We start from the raw sequence: 24,867 nt of genomic DNA, 5'->3' as shown, positions 1-24,867 counted from the left end.
TATCAATGCTATGGTGAGTGAATTTTACAAGTGTAAATTCAATTGGTCCAATTTTACCATGATATGAAAATGAAAGCACTTTAAATGGCCGGGCGCGGTGGCTCAAGCCTGTAATCCCAGCACTTTGGGAGGCCGAGACGGGTGGATCACGAGGTCAGGAGATCGAGACCATCCTGGTCTACACGGTGAAACCCCGTCTCTACTAAAAATACAAAAAACTAGCCGGGTGAGATGGTGGGCGCCTGTAGTCCCAGCTACTCGGGAGGCTGAGGCAGGAGAATGGCGTAAACCCGGGAGGCGGAGCTTGCAGTGAGCCGAGATCGCGCCACTGCACTCCAGCCTGGGCCGACAGAGCGAGACTCCCTCTCAAAAAAAAAAAAAAAAAAGAAAGCACTTTAAAAGTGAAGAACTTCACATGGGGACTTCACAAGTTCTTTCCTTCATAGTTATTTCTGAAGTTTTTCCTGCTGGAAAGAGATGATAAACAATTGGACCTATCTTTTGTCTAGTATTAAAAAAAAAAAAAAATCACCTGAAAAAAATATTAACTCCTAAATCTGGTGGTTTTTTAAAAACCATTCTTGCTGCAAACCTGTAGCAGTAAATTCATAATCTAAATAAGTTTCATGTCTGCCTTTTTACTTGGGGTTCTTCTTAAGTGTGCTAAAGTAAAATTCCATCAGGTAAGTACAACCTATGAAGGCTGTTTAGTATTTTAAAACAACTATCTCATATACCACTAAATTATTTTATGAATATACAAATAAACGCCAAAAATCTTGAATAAATGCAAACTGAATCTTTAAATAGAACTAAACATTCATTCAATTGGAGATAAATGGATATATCTATGTTTAAAGCATACCCTTAGCAATCAAAAGTAAACTGGTGGCTTTTTTTGTGGAAATCATTTAACCTACTTCCTCTTCATCTAAAGCAAGCCTGTTCAATCTGCGGGCCATGGGCCACATGTGGCCCAGGACAGCTTTGAATGTGTGAACGCAAATTTGTAAGCTTTCTTAAAACATTCAGATTTTTTTGGCTTTTTTTTTTTTTAAGCTCATCAGCTACTGTTAATGTTATTTTTTTATGAGTGGCCCAGGGGAGCCTGATCTAGAGCAACATAAATTCAAAACATCATTTTTTGATAAGAAATATTTACATAAAGGGTAGACAATATTTGTAAAAATTGTTATCATGCAGAATAGAACTTTACCATGTAACAAGTGCCAGTATTCAAAATTTGCGAAACTCTCTCAACCTACAGAATTTAGAACTGCTGAAGGATAGCAACCCCTTCAGAGTCTAAGGAAATTAACTCAATTACATAGTCTTATAGTGGTACATATAGATAATGCAGTCTGAAGTCAGACTGACAGAATTCCTATCCCATTTAACTTGGGCTAATTTATTTGACCTCTCTGGACCACAAACTCTTCATCAATGAGAAAAAACATTAACTGTCTGATAGGATTATTACAGAGAACAAATGTGATAATACAGATATGGCACTTAGAAACAGGCTTAACAAATAATAATAGGTATTATCAATGGTCTCCATTTAATCAAGGTATATCTTATGTCACCCCTTCCCTCATCTATTCTTTATCCAGCTCTCAAGTACTTCAGTTCTTTTAAGTTATCTAGGGAAAATATTGTAAAACCAGTAATATTCAATAGGAACCAATACACATTAATAAGAAGTCAATCTCAGATTAAGATCATGCTTAGTGCTGGCTCTGCAATGTCACTGAGTAACTCACTAAATTCTCTGGGCCTTACTATTCCCATTTGTAAACTGGACATCCATCTAGCCAATCCACTTTTCAATCAGGAGGATCAAATTCAATAGGCTATAATCTCTCAAAGTTTATATAAGCATGGTGACAGAATTCTTGACACAAATTATGTGACACAATTTAGAAACAGCATTAAATGACAACGAACTATCACTTTTTTTAAAAAAGCTCTAATCATAACTGGGGATACACAAAAATTGCATTGCCTCAATTAAGTCATATAGAATTAATGACTTTAAAACTTACTCTAAAAAGTCATCAAAGCCTTCTTTTAGACAAAAGTATACAAGGACACAAGACCATTATTACCCCCTGCCCCAAGTCTTTCAAGCTAGATTCAGTAGTATATCAAGCTAAATCTTTATACTTTATTTCAGTATAAGTAAGGGTCTAATTTTCTATACCTAACAAATACATGATCATAAATACACGATGACTTAGACTACTGAAAAATCATCTTTCAAAGAAGTAACAACTTTCTTGATTCCACACGGCCAAATGGGTGTTTGCAAACAAGAACTTAATGTTCATTCATTTATCAAAAGCTAGTTTTAAAAGTCTTAGCCTAAATCTAAGATCAAGACCTAATGATAAGGATCCCATTCACAACATAATGTGATTTTGTTTAAAAAGATCAAAGCTGGCCAGGTGCAGTGGCTCATGCCTGTAATCCCAGCACTTTGGGAGGCCAAGGCAGGTGGGTCACGAGGTCAACAAATCAAGACCGTCCTGGCCAACGTGGTGAAACCCCATCTCTACTAAAATACAAAAAATCAGCCAGGCGTGGTGACACACACCTGTAGTTCCAGCTACTCCGGAGGCTGAGGCAAAGGAATTGCTTGAACTCGGGAGATGGAGGTTGCAGTGAGCTGAGACCGCACCACTGCACTCCAGCCTGGCAACAGAGCAAGACTCTGTCTCCCAAAAAAAAAAAAAAAAAAAAAAAAGCGATCAAGGTCTAAGATAAACATAAGAATTTCATTAAATAACAAAAAAAAAAAGCCTAAGACAAAGCAAATTGAATTTCAACTCAAGACAGTCTTCACTAGTCCTTCATGACTAACAGAACCATTCAGACTGGGAGAAGATTCAGATTTTCACTTTGAGTTCACTGAGTAAGGAAGAAGCAGAAGTAGATTTCCTTTTAAATCCACCAATGCAAAATACCATGACAGAGATGATAAATTCCTCTTCAAAAGGTTTTAATTCCCATTTCTTCAAGTTCTTTGTTTCTCTAGTTTCTATAGTTATCCGTGCTGTAACTAACCCTTCCTGCCCTTGCAGCACCCTGACATGCCCTGACAAGCCTAGACATGCCTTACTCCATTAACAGATAGCCTTCCCCTTCCCACCTAGATATCTGTGTTCAATTACAAACATTAGCCAATCGAGTCAGTTTAGATTGTGCGGTCCAACCCTAGCAAATAGGGGAAAGACACAATAGTAGGGACCAGCTGTGTAATGAATAAGAACCTCTTCCCCTCCCTTGTCCGGTGTGCTCTTGCCATTGCTCCATCCGCAAGATGCACCCTTCTACAGAAGTAAATTGCCTTGCTGAGAAAACCTTTGCCTGAGTATATTTTCACTTTGCAACACCAAGCACTTACTTCCAACAATTTGGGGGCCCGCCTAGGATTCCCATTCTCTTTCGGCAAACAGGTCTCTGGTCACTTCTCATGGGGAGGCGCGACCCGCTGCCTCGTTGAAGTGACCTCAGTGTAGAGACTGGAACCCACCCAGTGCGACAAATACACCCAGACTCTCAGCAACAGGGAAAGATACAGGCCAGCAGCTTGGGGAAAGGATTCCCACATACCGCAGCAACCAGGTAACTCTGTACACAGACCAAGGTAAGAAACGTTGCAGGGGTGACAAAGTATTTCCTTGCTGGTTGGGATATTCTGGAGGATGAAAGTGTGTGTGAATGATCACAAGCACTACTGCTTTCAGTGCTGCTTGTGTGAATGGTACTAAGCACTACTGCTGTGCAGAGTGAGGGGGTCCTATCTGTAGTTCTGTGGTCACTTCATACAGCTTAGGGTGGATCCTGCTGTGGGGCTCATACCAGCACGCCAATGCCAAGAGGGGCCTAAATTCGCATGAGGGAAGTGGCCAGGGTGGATGAAGCAAAAGAAGGGTGCAAGGAGCCGCCAGGAGGTGGGGCTAAAGGATAGGCAAGAAATCTTTAATACGAGGGACTGAGACTTAAGTCTCCAGAGAAGAATTTTCAGGCAAGAAGTCTCTAATACGAGGCATTGAGTCTAACTAGGACCTGACATGGGAAATACCCCAAGCAAGACGGAGTAAAAAGGATAAAGATGGCAGTAAAGAGATTCCCCCCGATAGTCCCCTAAGTCTCATATTAAAATACTGAAAAGATAATGAGAAGACTAAACATAAGAAACAGCAACAAATGATAAAATATTACTGTTTTATTTGGACTCGGGGACTCATCCTCAAACCCTCAATCTTCTGGCCAAAGTTTGGGTCGAACGAGGGTGCGATGTGTCAGTTTTTGATTCAGTATGTCAATGACAAAAGCCCAGTTTCTCAAGAGGAACTGGACTATGCTCCTTATTGGAGGCAGGTACCTGTCCTCCTTTTTCCCTTAGAGACAACTAGGAAAGAACCTGATCTAGCATCACAAAAGGAAAAATTAGATAAGTTAGTTCCAATGCTCAAAGACTCCAGCACATGAGATCCCCTAGACCATCCTCCCTGGCTCAGTGATCCCAACCCCTCTCCTCAGGCAGCTGCTGCCGCCCCAGATCCCGCTCTAGATCCTTTCCTTCACCTACTCATGTTACTCCTCCTCCTTACAATCCTGACTCTCAGAAATTATCATCCCACGAGCCTGTCCCCTATCAGCCTAAGGACTCCAACACGAAATAGAGCAATGTAAAAAGGATATCCAGAACTTCCCTTTCCCCTCTACAATTCAAGAGTCGGTCCCTGCTCTCTTTCCCTTAAAACTGATCAATTTTTAGGACCTCAGTTATACACTTGGGTAGAGTTAATGTCCATCTTGGACATCCTTCAGGAAAAGAAAGGAGTATTCGTAGGGCTGCTATGGTAATTTGGGAACGTGAGCGTCCTCCCAGTCAAAAAGTTCCTACCGTTCCTACCGTGGACCAGAAAACCCCACCCAAGACCCCCAGTGGGACAATAAAAATCTGGCTCACCGGGAAAACATGCAGGACCTAAGGGAGATGATAATAAAAGGAATTCAGGAATCAGTACCCGAACCCAAAATCTCTCTAAAAGGAATTCAGGAATCAGTACCCGAACCCAAAATCTCTCTAAAGCATTTGATATACAACAAAAAAAGGATGAAGGGCTTATGAGATTCCTAGATAGATTGAAAGAGCAAATGAGACAATATGCAGGCCTCAATTTAGAAGATCCCCTTGGGCAAGGAATATTAAAACTCCAATTTGTCACTAGAAGATGGCCAGACATCTCAAAAAAATTACAAAAATACAAAATTGGGAAGACCATTCCCTAAGTGAACTTCTCAGGAAAGCTCAAAAGGTGTACGTGAGGACAGATGAAGAAAGACAAAAACGAAAGACAAAACTTGTATTATCCACCTTCCAATAGATGACTCCAAATCCATACACTTCTAAACAGAGTTTCAAGGGGCCAGAACCCATAAAGGGTCCAAACCCTCCTTTAAAGAACCAAGGCCCTCATTTACCAGGCCCTCTAAAGAGTATGGAGGAGCAAAGTCAAAGAATCTCAGAACCGAGAGGGGGTAAGGGCAAGATAGGTGCTACAAATGTAGAACAGGCCACTTCAAGACAGATGTCCCGAATTTAAAAAGGAGAAAGAAGCCCTTCCACTCATGACTTTCGAGGAAGAATAGGGGGGTCAGGGGCTCTGTCTCTTTTATCTTGAGTCCCACCAGGAGCCCTTAATAAATTCAGAAGTGGGCCCTAAGCATGAGCTTATCACCTTTTTGGTCAATTCAAGGGCGGCTCATGCCTGTTTGTTTCCCTCCATCTAATATTGCCTACTCTTTGGAGGAACTTTTCGTCTCAGGTAAAAGGAGAAGAATTTAAAAAAAAATTTTAAAAAAACACAGAAGTCAGATACCAGGATCGATCAGCTCATATTCAGTTTTTGTTAATCCTTGAGGCATCGACTAACTTATTAGGGAGGGAGTTAATGCTGAAGTTAGGCATAGGCCTACAAGTCAGCCCAAGAGGATTCCTCGCCTCATTAAACCTACTCATCACTGCAGATGAAAAATACATTAATCCTAATGTCTGGTCCAAAGAGGAGAACCGAGGGAAACTCCAAGTCTCTCCAATCCACATCAAGTTTAATGCCCCCGCAGGGAAGCTGTAAGGAGAAAACAATACCCCATTCCCATAGATAGGGTTGGGATAGAGTTGAAACCTAAAATTAAAGGTCTTATTAAAGACAAGCTTTTTGAGCCCTGTACGTCCCCTTATAACACCCCAATATTGCCAGTCAAGAAATCAGACGGGTCATACCGGCTGGTACAGCACCTTAGAGCTATTAACCAAATAGTCCAAACTACCCACACCGTTGTCCCCAATCCTTACACCATTCTCAGCAACATTCCATATAATCATCAATGGTTTACTGTAATAGATTTAAAAGATGCTTTCTGGGTATGTCCCCTGGCTGAAGATAGTCGAGATATATTTCCTTTTGGGTGGGAGGATCCCCATTCAGGGCGGAAACAACAGTATTGATGGACAGTCTTACCCTAAGGGTTCACAGACTCCCCTAACCTTTTTGGTCAAATTTTAGAACAAGTATTATAAAAAGTTGTCATCCCAAAACAAATATGCCTACTCCAATATGTTGATGATATTCTTATATCTGGTGAGGATATAGAGAAAGTAGCTGGCTTCTCTACACATATTCTTAACCATCTGCAGTTTGAGGGGTTAGGAGTCTCAAAGGAAAAGTTTCAGTATGTGGAGCCTGAAGTTAAATATTTAGGCCACTTGACAAATACAGACTAGGGCCTGAAGAAGTTGAGAGAACTGTGTCCCTACCCTTGCCTCAAACTAAACAAGAACTCAGGAAATTTTTAGGGTTAGCTGGATACTGCCACTTATGGATTGACTCATATGCACAGCAAACTTTCATATCAAAAACTTGCCCAGGGGAAGCCTGACAATCTGTGGACTTCTAAGGAAGTCGATCAGGTCAAAGAGCTGAATGAAAGGCTCCTAACCACCCCTGTCTTAGCCTTACCTTCCCTGGAAAAGCTGTACCACATTTTGTGAACATGGATAATGGGGTAGCTTTGGGAGTGCTTACTCAAGAACACAGTGGCAGTCAGCAGCCCGTGGCCTTCCTGTCAAAAGTCTTAGATCCAGTTACTTGTGGATGGCCTCAATACATCCAATCCATTACAGCTACCGCAGTATTGGTCCAAGAAACCAAAAACTTAACCTTCGGAGAAAAATTGACAGTAAGCACGCCCCACTAAAGTTAGAACTATCTTAAACCAGTAAGCAGGGAGGTGGCTTGCTGACTCAAGAATCTTAAAGTATAAGGTTATTCTGTTAAAAAAAAAAAAGATGATTTAAAAGTAGCCACTGAAAATTTGCTTAACCCAGCAGGCTTCCTAACAGGGGATCCAAATCTAAAAAAAAACCACACATGTTTAGATTTAATCGATTACCACACAAAGGTCTGACCAGACCTAGGAGAAGCTCCCTTCAGGACAGGACGACACTTATAAATGGTTCCTCCCAGGTGACTGAGGGAAAAAGACACAATGGGTATTCAGTAATTGATGAAAACAAACTCAAAGAGAGTCAAAAAAAATTGCCCAGTAATTGGTCTGCCCAAACTTGCAAGCTGTTTGCACTCAGCCAAGCCTCAAAGTACTTGAAGAACCATCTATATTGATTCTAAGTAGGCCTTTTTGAGTGGCTCATACATTTGGAAAAATTTGGACTGAACGAGGCCTCATTAACAGTAAAGGTCAAGACCTTGCTCATCAGGAGCTATAACACCCAAGTAATGAATAACCTTCAGTTGTCAAAAGAAATAGCTATTGTCCACGTCCCCAGACACCAGAAAAGCCTTTCTTTTGAAAAGTTGAGGAAATAACCTAACAGATCAGATAGCCAAACAGGCTGCCGTTTCCTCTAAAATGCCTGTTTTTCACTTAACTCCTTACCTTCCTTGTTCTAACGTGATCCCCATTTTTTCTTCTACTGAAAAAAAAAAAAAAAACCTAATAAAAATAGGTGCTAAAGAGAATTCAGAAGGAAAATGGACGTTGCCAAACCACAGAGAAATGTCATCCAAACCCCTTATGAGGGAAATCTTATCCCAACTACATCAAGAGATCCACTGGGGTCGATTGAGAACGTAGTCCTCAAGAGTTTATGGGTGCACAGAAATTTATACCCTGGCCAAACAGGTTACAGACAATTGCTTAGTTTGTAAGAAAACTAATAAACTATAAAAAAAGATTACCCCTTGTGGGAAGCGGTCCAGGCTTAAGGCCATTCCAAAGTATCCAGATTGATTACACTGAGATGCCTCCAATAGGGCGTCTAAAATATACACTTGTGTAGATCACCTCACTCACTGGGTCGAAGCTATCCCCTTTTCAAATGCAATGGCCAATAATGTAGTTAAAGCCTTTATTAAAAATATAGTGCCCAGGTTTGGGTTAATAGAAAATACTGACTCAGACAGTGGAACCTATTTTAGCACACACATCATTAAAAAGCTATCCCAAACAACAGACAGTAGATGGGAATATCATACTCCTTGACACCCACGTTCATCATGGAAGGTAAAAAGAATGAATCAAACTCTGAAGAACCACTTAACCAAGCTGGTTCTGGAGAATCAGTTACCACGGACCAAACGTCTTCCTGTTGCCCTGTTACGAATCCAAACTGCCCCTCGGAAAGATATTGGTCTTTCCCCTTATGAGATGCTCTATGGAATGCCTTATTTACACTCCATTGCTGACATTCCTACCTCTGAAACTAAAGACCAATTCCTTAAAAATTATATACTTGGTCTATCTTCTACTTTCTCTTCTCTTAAAACCAAAGGTCTCCTAGCACAGGCACTGCCCCTGGAGTTCCCAGTACATCAACATCAGCCTGGGGATCACGTCCTCATCAAAAACTAGAAAGAGGAAAAGCTCAAACTGGCCTGGAAAGGACCACACCTAGTGCAACTAACTACTGAAACCACAGTCCAGACAGCAAAAAAAGGACAGACCCATCACACCCGAGTCAAAAAAGTGCCACTCCCTCCAGAGACATGGGCCATAGTCCCAGGGGAAAACCCTACCAAACTAAAGCTAAGGAAAATCTAACTCTCTTACATCTATTCTATTACTCCTTCGTTCCTCTCTCTATTGCTGACCACCTCGTTATTAATACAACCGAGTCAATTTCGCCTCAAACTACTACATTTGATGCTTGTCTTGTTATACCCTGTGGAGACTTGTCAAGTCAAAGATAGCTCTCCACCCCAAAACAGTACCTCTGTCCTTCCTGACTCTGCTCAGACTGGACATTAGTAAATCAGGATCATTTAGTCTGGAAAGGTTTCAATAAAGACTCCAATGTCAACTGGGAGTATTGTCCCCCACACCCTGCTAAGACAGCTTTTATGCCACAGTTGTTCCAATGTTCTATAGACCACTAAAGAGCATGGATGGACTGCCCCAACCAGTAGTTGTAATTTCCTAAAGCCATATATTCATTTTACTAGAGAAACAGCTTCCCCTAGCTGTGAGCTAAACCAGTACTATCCAATACAGGTTATTATCTCAAACCCTCAAAGTTCTCCCCATTCCCTAAGCCAGTTCCCTTCTTTAAGCGGGTTTTATAGTATGGGGGCTGAGGTGTCAGGAACAGAACCTATCAGATCCTTTGAAATACGCTTCATTGATCCCCTACCACCTACACCCTTAAGCCTTCTTCCAAAACCTCTCACAACAAAACTATTGTTCCTCCTCCATCTAATGAAAAGACCAAGGTAGCTATTGTAGAAGTTAAAGACCTAAAACAAACTTTGGCACCTGAGACAGGATATCAAGGTGCGAATGCCTGGTTGGAATGGATCAAATATTCTGTCCACACTTTAAACAAAAGCAACTGTTATACTCGTTCACAAGGCAGACCAGAGGTCCAGATTGTCCCCTTTTCACTAGGATGGTCCTTCAGTTGACCAGGGATGCGCTGTATGGTAGCTCTTTTCCAGGATTCCACAGCTTGGGGTAACAAGTCTCGTCAAGCTCTCTCTCTGCTGTATCCCGAAGTTCAACACCCTGTGGGTCAGCCCGAGGGCCATCCAGCTTCCATCCCCCGACACTAAGTTCACTTCCTGTCTCTCACAACAGGGAGGAAACTTAGCGTTCCTTGGAGACCTAAAAGGATGCAGTGAACTTAAAATTTCCCAAGAGCTTACCAATCAGTCAGCCCTTATTCGTCCCTGAGTAGATGTATGGTGGCATTGTTGTGGACCTCTACTAGACACTCTGCCAAGTAACTGGAGCGGCACTTGTGCTCTAGTCCAATTGGCTACCCCTTTTACCCTGGCACTTCATCCACCAGAAAAAGAAAAAACAACATCGCAAAGCAAGGGAAGCTCCTTACGGGTATTTGAACTCCCATATTTATTTAGATGCAACTGGAGTCCCACAAGGAGTACTTATGATAAATTTAAAATTCGAGATCAAACGCCGAGGTGGGCGGATCACGAGGTCAGGAGATCGACACCATCCTGGCTAACACGGTGAAACTCCGTCTCTACTAAAAATACAAAAAAATTAGCCGGGTGTGGTGGCAGGCGCCTGTAGTCCCAGCTACTCGGGAGGCTGAGGCAGGAGAATGGCGTGAACCCAGGAGGCAGAGCTTGCAGTGAGCCGAGATCGCGCCACGGCACTCCCGCCTGAGGGACAGAGCAAGACTTCGTCTCAAAAAAAAGAAACTCGACATCAAATAGTTGCAGGATTTGAGTCAATATTTTCATGAGTGACAACTAATAAAAACGTAGATCGGATAAATCACATTTATTATAATCAGCAGCGGTTTATTAATTACACCAGGGATGCTGTCAGAGGGATAACAGAACAATTGGGGCCCACTAGCCAGATGGCCTGGGAAAACAGAATGGCCCTAGATACGATATTAGTCAAAAAAGGGGGTGTTTGTGTTATGATTAAAACTCACTGTTGTACCTTTATTCTAAATAACACTGACCTCACTGGGAACATAACAAGGGCCTTACAAGGACTTACCCCTTTATCCAATGAACTAACTAAAAATTCTGAAGTCGATAACCCTTTCTCAAGATGGCTAGAGAGGTGGTTCAGTAAATGAAAAGGAATCACAGCCTCAATCCTTACTTCTCTTACAGCCGTTATAGGTGTGCTCTTTCTTACAGGATGCTGTACTCGTAGTTTAGTGCAGACTTATAAAAACAGCTCTCACCAAAACCTTCCTGAGCTCTCCTCCACTTTATTCAGATAAACTCTTCCCTCTAGACACCCAAAAGAACAGAGCCAAGATATACTGAGACATTTTGAAGAGAAAAAAACTATAAAATCAAGACAGTGAAACTGACAGAGATGATAAATTCCTCTTCAAAAGGTTTTAACTCCCAGTGTTTCTGGTTGTTTCTCTAGTTTCTATAGTTACCCGTACTGTAAACAACACTTCCTGCCCTTGATGCACCCTGACATGCCCTGACAAGCCTAGACATGCTTTGTGCCATAATGGATAGCCTTCCCCTTCCCGCCTATATAGCTGGGCTCAGTTTCAAACATTAGCCAACTGGGTCAGTTTAGATTGTGCGGTCCAATCCTAGCCAGTAGGGGAAAGACACAACAGTGGGGACCAGCTGCGTCAGGAGTAAGTACCCCTTCCCCTCCCTTGTCCATCTCATGAAGGCTCCGTCTCCAAGACGCACTCTTCTACAGAAGTAAATTGCCTTACTGAGAAAACTTTTGCCTGAGTGCTATTTTCACTTTGTGACACCGAACATTTACTTCCGACAATCACATCTTTAATAACTGCTAAGTACAACTAACTTGTTTAATAAGTGATATATAAAGTACGAGTACTTGACCAGACAGCGAAAGAAAGCAAATACATGTTTAGTAGCCTTTATATGGAATGCTTGAGACCAGATTGTTTTGGATTTTTTCAAATTTACAGATATTTGCCTTTTTACCTACTGGTTGAGCATCCCTAAAAATCCGAAATGTTCCAATGAGCATTTATTTTGAGTGTCATGTTGGCACTCAAAAGTTTTAGATTTTGGAGCATTTCTGGTTTCCAGATTACAGATACTCACCCAGTATAAAATATTCATAGCCACTAGATTTCCAAACGTACAGAAATACCGTAACAGCCAAATCAGCAATTAGAAGACAAAAACAAGTTCAGAATGACATCTCAGGAATGACCTCCTTGACAGCAGGGCATACATCACCTGTACACTAGGTACCACACCCAAGAGATTTAAATGTGTACTGACTAAAAGAAAAATAAAGGTAAGGAAAAAAAATGAGAATAAAAGACTAATAATTTCTACAGGAATGTAATCTATTAATTCCTACTTATAAACCTTCACAACACAGACCTATTTCTCTAGGTTAAAAACAGGTCGGGCAAGGCAGCTCATGCCTGTAATCCCAGTACTTTAGGAGGCCAAGGCAGGAGGATCACTTGAGCCTTGGAGTTCAAGACCAGCCCGGCCAACATGGCGAAACCCTGACTCTACTAAAAATACAAAAACTAGCTAGGCATGGTGGCACGCACCTGTGATTCCTACTACTTGGAGAACTTGGGAGGATGAGGTTGCAATTAGTGGAGATTGTACCATTGCACTCCAGTCTGGGTGACAGACACACTGTCTCAAAACAAAAAGAAAAACTCCCAAAAATCTCTAGTACACTGCTATGGTTTACACACATGTACCAAATCTTTTTTTTTTTTTTTTGAGACAGAGTTTTGCTATTGTTGCCTAGGCTGGAGTGCAATAGCACGATCTCAGCTCACCGCAACCTCCGTCTCCCAGGTTCAAGCAATTCTGCTGCCTCAGCCTCTCGAGTAGCAGAGATTACAGGTGTGCGCCACCATGTCCTGCCAATTTTTGTATTTTTAGTAGAGACGGGGTTTCACCATGTCATTCAGGCTGGTCTCGAACTCCTGACCTAACGTGATCCATCCACCTCGGGCTCCCAAAGTGCTGGGATTACAGGTGTGAGCCACTGTGCCCAGCTTCAAATCTTTAATATCTATTAATACTACTATTAGTCTTGTCATCAATATTCAACAAGCCTATTTAAAAATCAAAGGTTAATCATTGATTTGTTCCCTCTTCTGATCCACTAATAAATACATTCATTGCACTCTACAAGCTGCTTCATTTATGTATATGTGTGTTAATACTAACTTATGTTGATGTTGCCTTTTTCTCCTAAAGAGCAAACTAAAAGAATAAAGGGCCCTAATTCAGCATTTCTCACAAAATGCTAATTTCATACAATGTGCTACACAAAGCAAAACAAACAGGTATCAGGGAGTTAGAGAAACTAGGGAAGGGGGGGGGTTGGCGAAGTTGGTCAAATAAAACAGAAATACTGAGTAAAAATTGTAAAAGCCTTCTGCAAGACTTCTCAGTATCTTAGTAAATATTACACCTTCTGAATTTCAAAAGGGGACCGCGGGGGGGAGGGGGGTGGGATGCAGGTCATTCTTTTCAACTGATGTGGTCCTCCTTAGATCTTTCCACACTTAAGTTTGTGAATGGATGAGCTCATATTTAAATGAACTGCTCTCTAAAGATAATGAAAATAAACGTATCTATAGTCTCACTAGTAACATTTGTCAAAAATCTAACCACATTCAGTCAAGAATTTACACATATTAGGTCTGAGTTAAGATATTTTTTAAAAGCACTTGCCTGAGTCATCCGCATGTACCCAGATTCAAGAATTATGAGCAGATGACCTAAAAAACAAAAATTCTGTCTCTTTTTTGTCACTGGCTAATGCCCAATTCAATGGCATGGATCCTGTAGCTAATCAAAAGTAAGGGTAATTCAGAAGGAACAGCAACAAATAAATTTGTCAAATCAGTCAGATAAGTCTAAGGTACCAATACACTGAATTTCTCTGCAAGGCCTATATTCTACTTTATCATTTTTCCTCTACATTACTTACAATACCTTATACAATGTAAATGCTATATAGTTATTGTACTATATTTTTAAAAATTTGTATTTTTTTGTTGTTGCTCTCTTAAAAGACTATTTTCCATTGCAGTTGCTTGAATCTCTGGATACAGAGGGTCGATTGTAAATGCAAGTATTTTAGTTTTATTCTCCAAACAAAAATTATTTATTTCATCTTATTTATCTTCCATTTTTGTCAATGAAAAAGTAAGAGTAAAGAGGCAGACACTAAAAACAAGAATAAGTAGTAACAACATAAAGTCACAAGTAACCACTGGAAACAGTCACATTTAACACTAACTGACTAATGGGCTTATACTGCAGGAAAGAATACCTGTGTATTTGTTTCATTCATTCAACAAGTATTTTACTGAGCACCCATGATGTGCCAAGAACTGTGCTCAGCACCTATAGGCTTCTTAAAATAAAGTACAGAACATAGCCCTTGCCCTCTAAGAGCTTACAATCTATTACTTGTTGGAAAATTAAAACAAATAAGACACCATGAAACAAGTCAATAACTAAGTGCCAAAATAAATGAAACAGTAAGAGTTATGGGTAGATTACATATATTTTCTTTAATAATCTGAAGGGGAGGTATATGTTGGCAAAAGCTATTTTTGAGAAACTTTTGGAGAAGGCAGGACTTGAAATAGTACAATATAGGTAAGCAAAGCAAAGTTTATGGAGATACTGAGCTGGGGGCAGGAGGGTAAGAACAGCCTAAGTTTGAAGTTCTGAACTAATATAATCACTCAAGACACTCTGAAAAGACCAGCCTAAGTTCAAATTAGGGAGCGTGAAGACATGCAGCCTTGAATCCTGCTTTGACATGTACTATGGGAGGTTCTTTAAAGTTAAGCTGTGGAATTTAGATACTATGTTACAGGCACTGAAAAGTACTGGAGATTCTCGAGCAAGGAGATTACAATCTAAAATTTGTGGGGGCAGGGGGGCATCCTTGAAGGAAGAAAACCAACTGAACTCAAAACCTGTTGAATAACCTAGGCATGGGAGAGTGACGACTTGGGCTCATGTGGTATCAGGAACAGAAATAAAATAAGATCCGTTAGAGCCAGCCTTACTCAATATAAGAACAAGAAAATCAAACTCATTTGTAAAAAGCAATTATTCATTTATCAGTTTACTGACCAAAGACCAAAAAAAAAAAAAAAAAAAAAGGTACTGAATAAATAGAATTAGGGAGGCAGTACTAAAGGAATTTTCTGTTCTTTTATTTCCATATCTTCCCATAAAATCTTATCAAATGATCTGAACTGAATCATAGGCTGTTAGAGCTGAAAGGGACCTTAACTCAATTACTCTACTCTTCTCATTGATAGAAGAAAATGAAGACTCAAAATATGGAGGAAAAAAAAGGGCCAGCTAGTAGGACTCTCTGGGGCAAAGGCATAATCATCTGTGATAAAGATGGCAGGACTTGCATGTCCTTTGTGTAGAAAAGACAAAAGAGTAAGACATGAAAACATTATTTACTATGGACACTGAGGAAGAAGACAGCCTCAGACATAATTTTATTTTGATAGAAATCGCTACAGAAAATCTTTATATTTTTGAGATAGGGTCTCACTTTGTCACCCAGGATGGAGTGTAGGGTGCAATCTTGGCTCACTGCAGCCTCGACCTCCCAGGTTCAAGCAATCCTTCTGCCTCAGCCCCGCAAATAGCTGGATTGACAGACGCACCCCACCACACCCAGCTAATTTTTTAATATTTTTTGTAGAGACGGGGTTTCACCATGTTGCCCAGGCTGGTCTCCAACTCCTGAACTCAAGCGATGCACCCGCCTCGGTCTCCCAATGGGAAATTTTTGAGTACTGCCATTCAGCAGGGAAAATTCTTTATCTTTCTTTACTAACATGATTTTTTTTTTTTTTTTAACTAGTGATCTCTCAAGGCATCTTAAATCACATATTATTTAAAGCTTTAAACAATCTGTAAGGTCTCTTTCAGCTATAAGATCCTATAACTCTAAAAGTATGACTTTTCTATAAAGTTATATAGAGTAAGAGGCAAATTTAATCTACAAGATAGAAAACTGAAATAAACCTGAAAGAATATTAAGCTCAATTTGATAATCATCAAATATTTATTACTACTAAGAGTCAGCCTAAATGCATGAGATGGCACTCTAGGTCATCTCATGAAATAAGGAAAAAAAAAAAAATTTGAACACACTACTTCTTTAAGCTAAATAGCTTGATGCACTTGAGAAATTATGAACCCTGGCTTCCGTACATCATTAAGCTATCCAGTCTGCATATTATTTTACAAACAAGTTTTATAATTTCATGTCATATTGGTAACATTCCAAAGACCACAATTATTTGGCAAGTAAGACTGCCACCAATTTTAGTCCCAGCATGAGATGCTCATGAAAACCACTCAATACATGAAGGATTTCATAACCTTCAGTCCCAAAGTCTAAAGAATTTGTGAAATGACTTTTTAAAATTGCATGGCAGAACCCTCCCAACTGTCACTACTGTAAATGATACAGACAGACATCCTGCTTCGTCTCAATTTATCTTCTGACCACTTACTACTTCTGAGTACTTCTGAGAGTGGCAGAAGAAATAATGCAGGAAAAAGATCAATTGTGCTATTTATTATCACCTTTAATTTTTAAAGCAATGTTTACAGAGTTTCAAATAAGATTTCTGATTTGAGAATTTAAATTATCCATGCTCTCCCAGTCCGTTTTAAAGCTAAAATAAGAATTTTTTTTTTACCAAGATTTGGGCCCCATATTTGTTAGTAAAAGGGAATTATATAAATCTGACAAAAACAGTGGAGATTCTTTTGGGACTTTCAGAGCATAACTCCTACTAAAACATTTATTTATTATACTAACAGGAGCCTTCAGAGGGAGAAGAATTCTAAACATCTAAATAATTAGGTCTACTTAAAGGCACATGGCGTATTATTAGCCTAGGAAAAAGTAGAAGGAAACAACACAAAAAAAATCAGTTATTTGAATGGATGTATACCAAGTAGCAAGTAAACTTACTAGAAAGATGGTCACTGATATAGCTAAAGAGAAAGGGCCATAAAGCAAACTGTGACCAGCTTATGTCAATGAGATACATGAAAGTACTTTTAAAAAATAAAATCTGCATTTTTTTTTTTTTTTTTACTAGAAATATGACTAGCTGGTATCTTGGTTTTGGTAGTGCAATAGCACCATTACAGCAAGGGTAAGCAGGTCAATCCCTTGCAAAACTTACCTTGATTGGCCCAATGGAAACAGAAGGCCCCAGAAAAGAGAGAAGCATCTGGCAGTAGCAAATTGTTTTATTTTATCTTTCTGTGGAAAGAAACTAATTTTAAATAAGAACCAGAGCATTTAAAGAATAAATATTTTTAAAGCTCATTATCTAGTTAGAGCAGCTCTACCAAGAAAACAAGAAGAGCTCCTTGCTGCTTAGAGATGGAAAGAAACAGAAGAGGAATCAAAGTTGTTTCTCCATCACCTAGAGAGTTTTAAAATTTGTGTTATTCTAAAGTAACAGAATAAAAGGCTCTTTTATTTAAAGAACTCCTGCAAGCAGAATCTTTTGGGGCTGGTGCCTTTGAATAAAGGTTTTTTTTTTTTTTTTTTTTAACAAAATTAAGGGCAACATTCCAAATTAAAAAAAAAAAAAGAGGAAAATCACTTGACATTAAGCCCTTCTACTCTAAAGGTTAAGTAAAAAGAGACAGACACATAGCAAGCTCCTTTTCCCACTGCAATTTCACCAATAACTTTAACCATGAAAGCTTAAACAATTATCAAACAGTACTAATTAACAAAAGATCACATGAAATTGCTTCCAAAATATTTTGTTAGCCTAAATTTTTGATGATTTATGGAAATACTCAAATGGAAATAACCCAGCCACCTAAAGATCTATATAGAACTTAACATGGAGCACAAAATTACTCTTGGTAACTGAACCTGTTACCTTTCTTGGATGCTTCTCTAGAAACTCAGTTCTACCGAAATCACTGAATCAGCATTAAAACCTTTTGATCCAAATCACTTCTACAAAATGTCCATTTACAATTTATGCTAGAGATGGAAGGGACAGCTCATAAGCAGGAGTGCAGAAGCAATAAGCATTAAAAAAAAATAGTGTAAGTGGAAAATGAAGTACCTATTGGCACTGTCCTATGAAGAATCAGAATTATAGAGCACAAACCCCCCACCCTCCCTCACCCTCCTCCAACACACAAAGAGGAAGATATTTCAGGAATAAAATTCGCTCTAAACCAAAACAATTGCTATTTCAGATTCTATTTATTTACATGGTCTACCAAAATCAGTTATGTTGCTGTATCAGATAATATTTACTTTTAGACCATTAACTTCAATTGGCATGCTTGAAAAAATAATCATTAAAAATAAAAGCCTGGACGCACACTTTACTTTTAAATAATAATAAAAAGAAATTTTTAGTTTCGAGGTAATCAGTAAATTTCTCAGGAGATTTTTTCATTACATTCAAATTTCCGTTACAGTCATGATTCAACATTTGGCTTATTTAAAATTATTCGAACATAAACTAATCCTTCAATAGCTATAACTATTGACCTAGATTTTGAAATCTTGACAGAGTATCTGAGGCAAAAACAAATAAATAAATGCAAAATAAAATAAAAGCATTCTTACTTGTCCCATTGGTGGCCCTCCCATAGGGGGCATCATCTGTGGCATCATTCCATGAGGTACAGGAGGCATATTCGCTCTCTGACCCATAGGGTGCATTCCCATTGGGGCATAATGCATGCCAGGGTGCCCCATCTGAAAAACAGCGAACGTTTTTAAATGAGCAAAGAATACTAAATGCTTCTCAAAAATCTCATTTCAACAAATCAGTTATCTGAAGCAACCTAATATTAAGCTTATGTATAATAACATCACTGGATCAATCTACACCTTGTTTTAAACAAAATGCATTCTGCTAGTATTTAAAACGAGCTTGCAAATTCCGCAACAAAACGGGAAAAGTTAAGATGATTACTGGACAGCTGGATCATAGGTTTTCTCTTTTTTTTAAAGCATTGACTTAATCAGCTACTAACTGGCTTGCTAAGCTTGGAGGATACATATTGAATATTAATCTTAAAATGTTACAGTGAAAACAACAATTCTCCTATTTCATGCAGATATAAAAAATAGCCAGCTATTGTTATTTTATAACACTACTGATTTTAAACTTTAAAATGCTCTATCATATTAACTCAGGTGAAAGTCAGTCTTATAAAACACAAACGGTAGTGCCACCCAGGGACAATTCACTCCTAACAAACTTATTTCCTAACATAACTTTTAAGACAGGTAAAATTCCTTCTGCCAAAAATACATTTTCAAAGACTGAGGTTCTGTCACTCACGGACACTAAACGCAAACAACTAATTCATCCCTTTTAACGCAATTTAAAAAGACAACTACTTTCTTTACCGATGAGTCCATTGAAAACCAGCTAATTATCTCCTGCCAATTGTCCTAACAGTTCCCCATGCAGACGACCCCCACGAGTAATGAAAACAAATTTTGGCAGCCGCTGTTAAAAGTCTTACAGACTCAAGCCCCTCCCTCCCCCTCCCAGCTAAATCCGGCCTAAAGCTCCAAGACGCTCACCCCGCCCAAGAGCCAGCACCTTCACCACGCATCTGTCTAGGCCAAGCCCTACGGGGTACTTCCAGGGTCTCACATCCTTCTCTTTGTGCAACCCCACCCTCCACTTCTCTCCCTCAGAACATATCCCACCATCTCGAGTTCTTCCTTCGTCCACTCTTATCTTCTTCTCCTTTCGGAGAAAGCTTCCTGTTTCTCTCACTCCGTTTTTCATTGTGCCGCCTTCCCCCTGCCCCACTGATCCCTTACCGAGGGCCGTCTCCTCAGGAAGCCGTCAGCAGAGACCCAAGAGCCGGAGCAGAGGCTTGAGCCGGACAATCTCCGCTCCCCGTCCCCAGGACCCTGCGAGGGAGGATGGCTCTCCATTTCACTCACCATGAGGCCTCCACGTTCGGCTCCTGTCCCCGGCCTCATCGTCGGGCTCAGACTGCTCCGCCGGCGGCCACTGCCGCTACACATACCAACAAGAAGCGATCTGAGTGGCTGGCGCCCACTGGGGCTAAAGGTTAAAGGCTGCCCTGCGCTACGGGGCGGGATCAGCGAGGCCAACAGGCTGACGGGCTTCCCCGCTGTCCAATCAGAATGCGCTGCCGACACGCAACTCTGCGGCGATTCGCCCGCAGCCTCAGCCTCACTCGGCGTCGCCTGCATGGGGCGGGGGGAGGACGGAGGAAGTTTCTGCGCCGAGTCCTCCGTCGGGAAAACTCTACCAACTTCCCCAGGGGAAGGGAAGACAACCGTGTCCCAGCTTCCCGAGCTTAGACCGCCTCACCCCGTAGGGGGTGGGGGCAGTGGGGTCTGCCACCTTCCCCCTCCCCGCCCGAGTTACGTACGCCCCACAAACCTGAGGCCGCCAGGGGTAGGGTGGAGGGGGCGGGGGTAAGCAGTCTCTAGTGTTAGCGGTGGCTGGGGCTGAATGCGCGCGCGCGGTGCTCGAGGCGGAGGGGAGGGGGCGGGGAAGGCGAAAGGAGGGGTTCCGAGGAGCGGGTTCGAGCTCGGTACGCACCAGGTGGAGAGCGCGCGCCTGGGCGGAGGAGGAAGGAGGCGTGTCGAGTAGCGTGAGGGAAGTTGTGGTACGGGTGGGGAGAACCACACTAAAGGGAGATGGGGTGAGCAGTTAAGGCACCGCGAGAGCACCAGGCAGAGAGCTGCCCTTCCGTAATGGGGGAACCTGCAGCAGAGTGTGAGCGTAGAGGGGAAGAAGAGAAGAGGCAAATAGTTTCGGGAATGTGTCGGAAGGCGCGAGCGGGCGCTAGGACCCGGCGTCCAAAAGATGCGGCTTTGAGGCTTTCGGGTCGCGCGCTCCCGTTGGTGACGCGGCAGTGGCCGAGGTCTCCGGCAGCGATGAAGCGCCGCAGGGAGTGGATACTCGGCCGCCTTCGGCCTCCGCCCACTGCTCGCTGCGCGCTTTCCTGCTCCCCCTTCCGGCTACAGCCCTGGGGTCGAGCTTTGGTCCAAGCGCATCCCACCTCTCCTCCTGCCCTACGATTTCCTTTGCAACCCGCCGCCCACCCTTGCTAGCCGTGGTTCACCCCTGGGTTCTGAGGCATGGTGGTAGCGGCCACGGCCGTGGATTGGCTGTTGCGGACCCGGGGCGGGGCAGGTGGGAGAGGCTCGTACTCCGCGGGTTTCGCTGTGTTTCGCGCCATGTCGTTATCGGAGAGCGGGTGGCGGTCGGCTCTGCGGCGCCGCCGTCCCGGCACCCTGGGCCCTGTGGCTGGGCCAACGTATTCCTCCTTTATTCAGGGGGACAGTTGGGGTGAAGGCGAAGTCGACGAGGAGGAGGGATGCGACCAAGTGGCCCGCGACTTGCGGGCGGAGTTCTCGGCTGGGGCGTGGTCAGAGCCCAGAAAGGGCTCGCTGCTCCTGCCGGACGGGGACGGGTCGCGTGTCCTGCCGGATAAGCGCAATGGTATCTTTCCTGCGGCCGCGGGCAGCAGAACCCAGCCTCGGCGGTGGCCGGTCCAGGTCCTTTCTATTCTCTGCTCGCTGCTCTTCGCCATCCTTCTCGCCTTCCTCCTCGCCATCGCCTACTTGATCGTTAAAGGTATTGAAGCCGAGTCCTTGAAAATCTGTCCAGAGTAAAGTGGAGTCAGGGTGTGGCTCTTGCCCCCACCCTTCTCCCTTTCCTCCTGCTGCCTAAGCCCGCGCGGGGTGGCAGCTGCTTTCACCCAGAGTCCTCATTTGCATCTTACTTTGGTTTCCAGCCCTTTTGTAAGTGGAGCGTCCTGATCCGTGATCAGGAGACCCATTTTTAAAAAGGATCTTTTGATTAAATGGGTACTCTTGAAGAAATATCTTCAAGTCCTTAAACACGGGGGATGGAAGTATTGTCAAGATTAAACAAAAGGCTAAACACCCACCATTAAAAGGAGACTGTGAAAAGTGCATATAATTAAAATAGGCCATCTATGTTCAGTGGCCTGCATCCACAAATAAAGATGTGCTGTCCACCAATTCCTCTACACAGAATCCTCAGGGACAAAGATTTTTATCGCGTAGTCCAAATTTCTACTTCTATAGGTAAAATAATTAGCCTCTCAGTTTTTAAGTTTGTGTCCAGGTGTAGTGCACAGAGTTCTATTGCAGGAAGTATAGTCCACTCTTCCTCTGATAATTTTATTAGAGGAAAATAATAAAAGTTGAAATACTGGCCAGTTGAAAGTTTATTGGAAGGCATATGGTTGTATAGTTTAGTTGGCTAGTGTATGTTATAGTGGAAAGAAGCAGAGTTAAGTTTAAATTTCCATTCTTACTAGTTTGTGACGTTTGCCAAGTTACTGAAAAAAAAAAACAAAAGAACTTTCTTATATGAAAAGCATCCAAAACATTGTCAATGAAGTGTTATTTTTGTACTTCATTAAATATAATGAAATCTATTTAACTCTGGTTTTTATTTGTCTTCATTGCTTCCCAGAGTTTAGTGGGCTGCAGATGGCATGGCATCTAAAACCTTACAATGCTTGATTTTCATGCAGAAGACACATTGGCCAGTTGATGTAGGTTTTACCTCTTCATAAAATAGTAAACTGTGAATGTGCATAAAATGCAAACTGTCAGTCTTAAATGGTTGACTGCCAATGTTTCATTTCTTTATCATTCCCCTCCTCCCTTTTTTACCCTTTTTTGCAATCCTGATAGTTTTGTCTCCTAGGTGGTTTGTTTCTCTTTTGCTCGGAGACATTGCCTTTGTATCATAAAGTCACAAAACCATAAGTGGAATTCTATTGCAGAAGACATTGTACCGTGCTTATTTTGAAGAATGGAGAAAGGAAGTAAACTCCGCCTAGTGTGCCCTTTAGTATTTACAACTACCTTCAGGAAAAAACAGTACTCTCATTCTATGTACAGTATATGGCTGTTGGCTCCCTTAGTGGTCAACACATTCACTTGCTTGCTGAAGGTCATATAGTTGGTAAATTGAATCAGAATTTGAACCCAGTTTTTTGTGACTCCAGAGCACTTTCCACAGCTCCACAATGCCTTCACAGCCCTTTAGGTACTTTTCAAATTATAATATTACTTTCCTACCTAAGTCCCTCTTTGTATTTGCAGAGTTGCATGCTGACAGTTTGAAAAATGAAGATGTTGTAGACACTGGATTATTAGGTATGGAATTAATTGTCACTTGCCTTGGTTTTGAGTTCATTTTTGTGTTTCCAGATCATGTTTGAACTAAATTTGGGATAAAATACTTAATATATTTCTATGTGCAGTCATTCAGTCTTACTAAGTTTTTCATTTGCATATGTTGGTGATAAATGTTACTAGATTTCCTTTATATATGTGAAGTATGTGTATACATATATGGTATATTTGCTATAATTTTTTAATGGGACCAGGTGCAGTGGCTCACATCTGTAATCCCAACACTTTGGGAAACTGAGGCAGTAGAATCACTTGAGCCCAGGAGTTCGAGACCAGTCTGGGCAACATAGTGAGACTCTGTCTCTACAAAAAATAAAATTAGCAGGTGTGGTTTAAGTCCACTCATGCTTATAGTCCCAGCTACTTGGGAGGCTGATGTGGGAAGATCACTTAAGCTGGAAAGTTCAAGGCTGCAGTGAACCGTGATTGTTACAATGCACTCCAGCCTGGGTGACAGAGTGAGACCCTGTCTAAAACAATAATAATTTTTTAATGGGTACTGGTGTGTGTATATACCACACACACTAGTAATACATTTTTAACACAACTGCATGTGACTCAGGTCCAAAGAATATTTAACATTTTCTAATTACTTTCTGGAAGAGGCTTCCCGCAACTCTTCTCAGGAATTTAAAAACAAAAGAACTTCTTCACTAACTTAGTGAAGGTAAATAATGTCTTACGTAGGTTTCAGGAGGAATTTAAGTTCCAATATTTTTATGTGCAACTTTTTTTTAAGCATTGACCATCGTTGCACAGGTTAATGAGTCAGACCTCAGTTTCTGCAGTGTATGTAGAATGCTATAGTTCACAGGTTTCCAGAGAAAAAGGTTATTCTATATTTCTCTCCACCAAAATGACTCTGAAGAGTTAAAAACTTTACCTGTCCAGCATGTTTTACTCCAGTTTGCTTTGATCACTCTAAATTGGGGAGGGGAGATCAAACTTAATCACTCTACATTCGATCAAATTAATCAAGTAAGTCATTTGATATGATCACTTTAAATTAAATCATTTGATTTGGTCACTGTAGATAGGTGGTTGAGATACTATGACACATGTCCTCCCCTTTCCCAATCTTTCCTAAACCCTCTAATCTACCACTTTATGGCTAATCACCCTTATGGTGACACTAAGTATAGTGTACCTTATTTTGGCAGAAGGGGAAAGAAACATGAACCCTTTATCTTCAAATTACAAAGAAGTTGGTTCCCTGGATATTGCATGGAAACTTTTGTCTGTTCGTGTCCACTTCTTGCATGAGAAAACATACTTTTTAGTTACTCATTTTATCAGTGTACGTTTTTCCACTGTTTTATTTCTGAAAATAAGCCAAGATTATTAGGCTTCTCAGAGCTTTTATTGATCTGTCACCTCTTGATGCAGTGGAAACAGAATCTTATGAACTAGGCATGAATTGTAAACCTTTTGCTGTTTAAAAGTTGTCCTGATTTCTCATTTAGGAATAGAACGAGTGGCAGTTATTATCTGAAGGAATGGCTTGCTCAATATCAAAAGGAATGTGATAGGTCTTTTGACATGGTCCTGCTTCCTCTTCCACTTAGGATT

At 41.3% G+C, this 24,867-nt stretch overlaps 2 protein-coding genes across 3 annotated transcripts in view; one reads left to right on the top strand and one right to left on the bottom strand.

The window, feature by feature from the left end:
- The window catches only part of PRPF40A (PRP40 pre-mRNA processing factor 40 homolog A (S. cerevisiae)), a 62,887-nt gene extending 42,232 nt beyond the window's left edge, over window positions 1-20,655 (bottom strand). Inside the window, exons 1-3 of one of the 2 annotated variants that reach the window (XM_011943041.1) lie at window positions 20,495-20,655; window positions 20,026-20,295; window positions 18,682-18,813 (exon numbers count right to left, since the gene is read on the bottom strand). In XM_011943041.1, coding sequence (XP_011798431.1) covers window positions 18,682-18,813; window positions 20,026-20,109 — 216 coding nt within the window. In that variant the 5' untranslated portion in view covers window positions 20,110-20,295; window positions 20,495-20,655. Of the gene's footprint in view, window positions 1-18,681; window positions 18,814-19,899; window positions 20,296-20,494 lie in introns of those variants that run through there. The other variant, XM_011943040.1, reaches the window with a different exon arrangement.
- Window positions 20,557-24,867, top strand: part of ARL6IP6 (ADP-ribosylation factor-like 6 interacting protein 6) — a 44,809-nt gene continuing 40,498 nt past the window's right edge. The window contains exons 1-2 of the mRNA XM_011943042.1: window positions 20,557-21,697; window positions 23,206-23,259. Coding sequence (XP_011798432.1) covers window positions 21,199-21,697; window positions 23,206-23,259 — 553 coding nt within the window. The 5' untranslated portion in view covers window positions 20,557-21,198. The remainder of the gene's footprint in view (window positions 21,698-23,205; window positions 23,260-24,867) is intronic.

Source organism: Colobus angolensis, unplaced genomic scaffold (genome assembly GCF_000951035.1).
Source record: "Colobus angolensis palliatus isolate OR3802 unplaced genomic scaffold, Cang.pa_1.0 Scaffold215, whole genome shotgun sequence".
Taxonomy (NCBI): domain Eukaryota; kingdom Metazoa; phylum Chordata; class Mammalia; order Primates; family Cercopithecidae; genus Colobus; species Colobus angolensis.
Note: the sequence above shows the minus strand (reverse complement) of the source record. Positions and strands in the feature narration are given on the sequence as shown.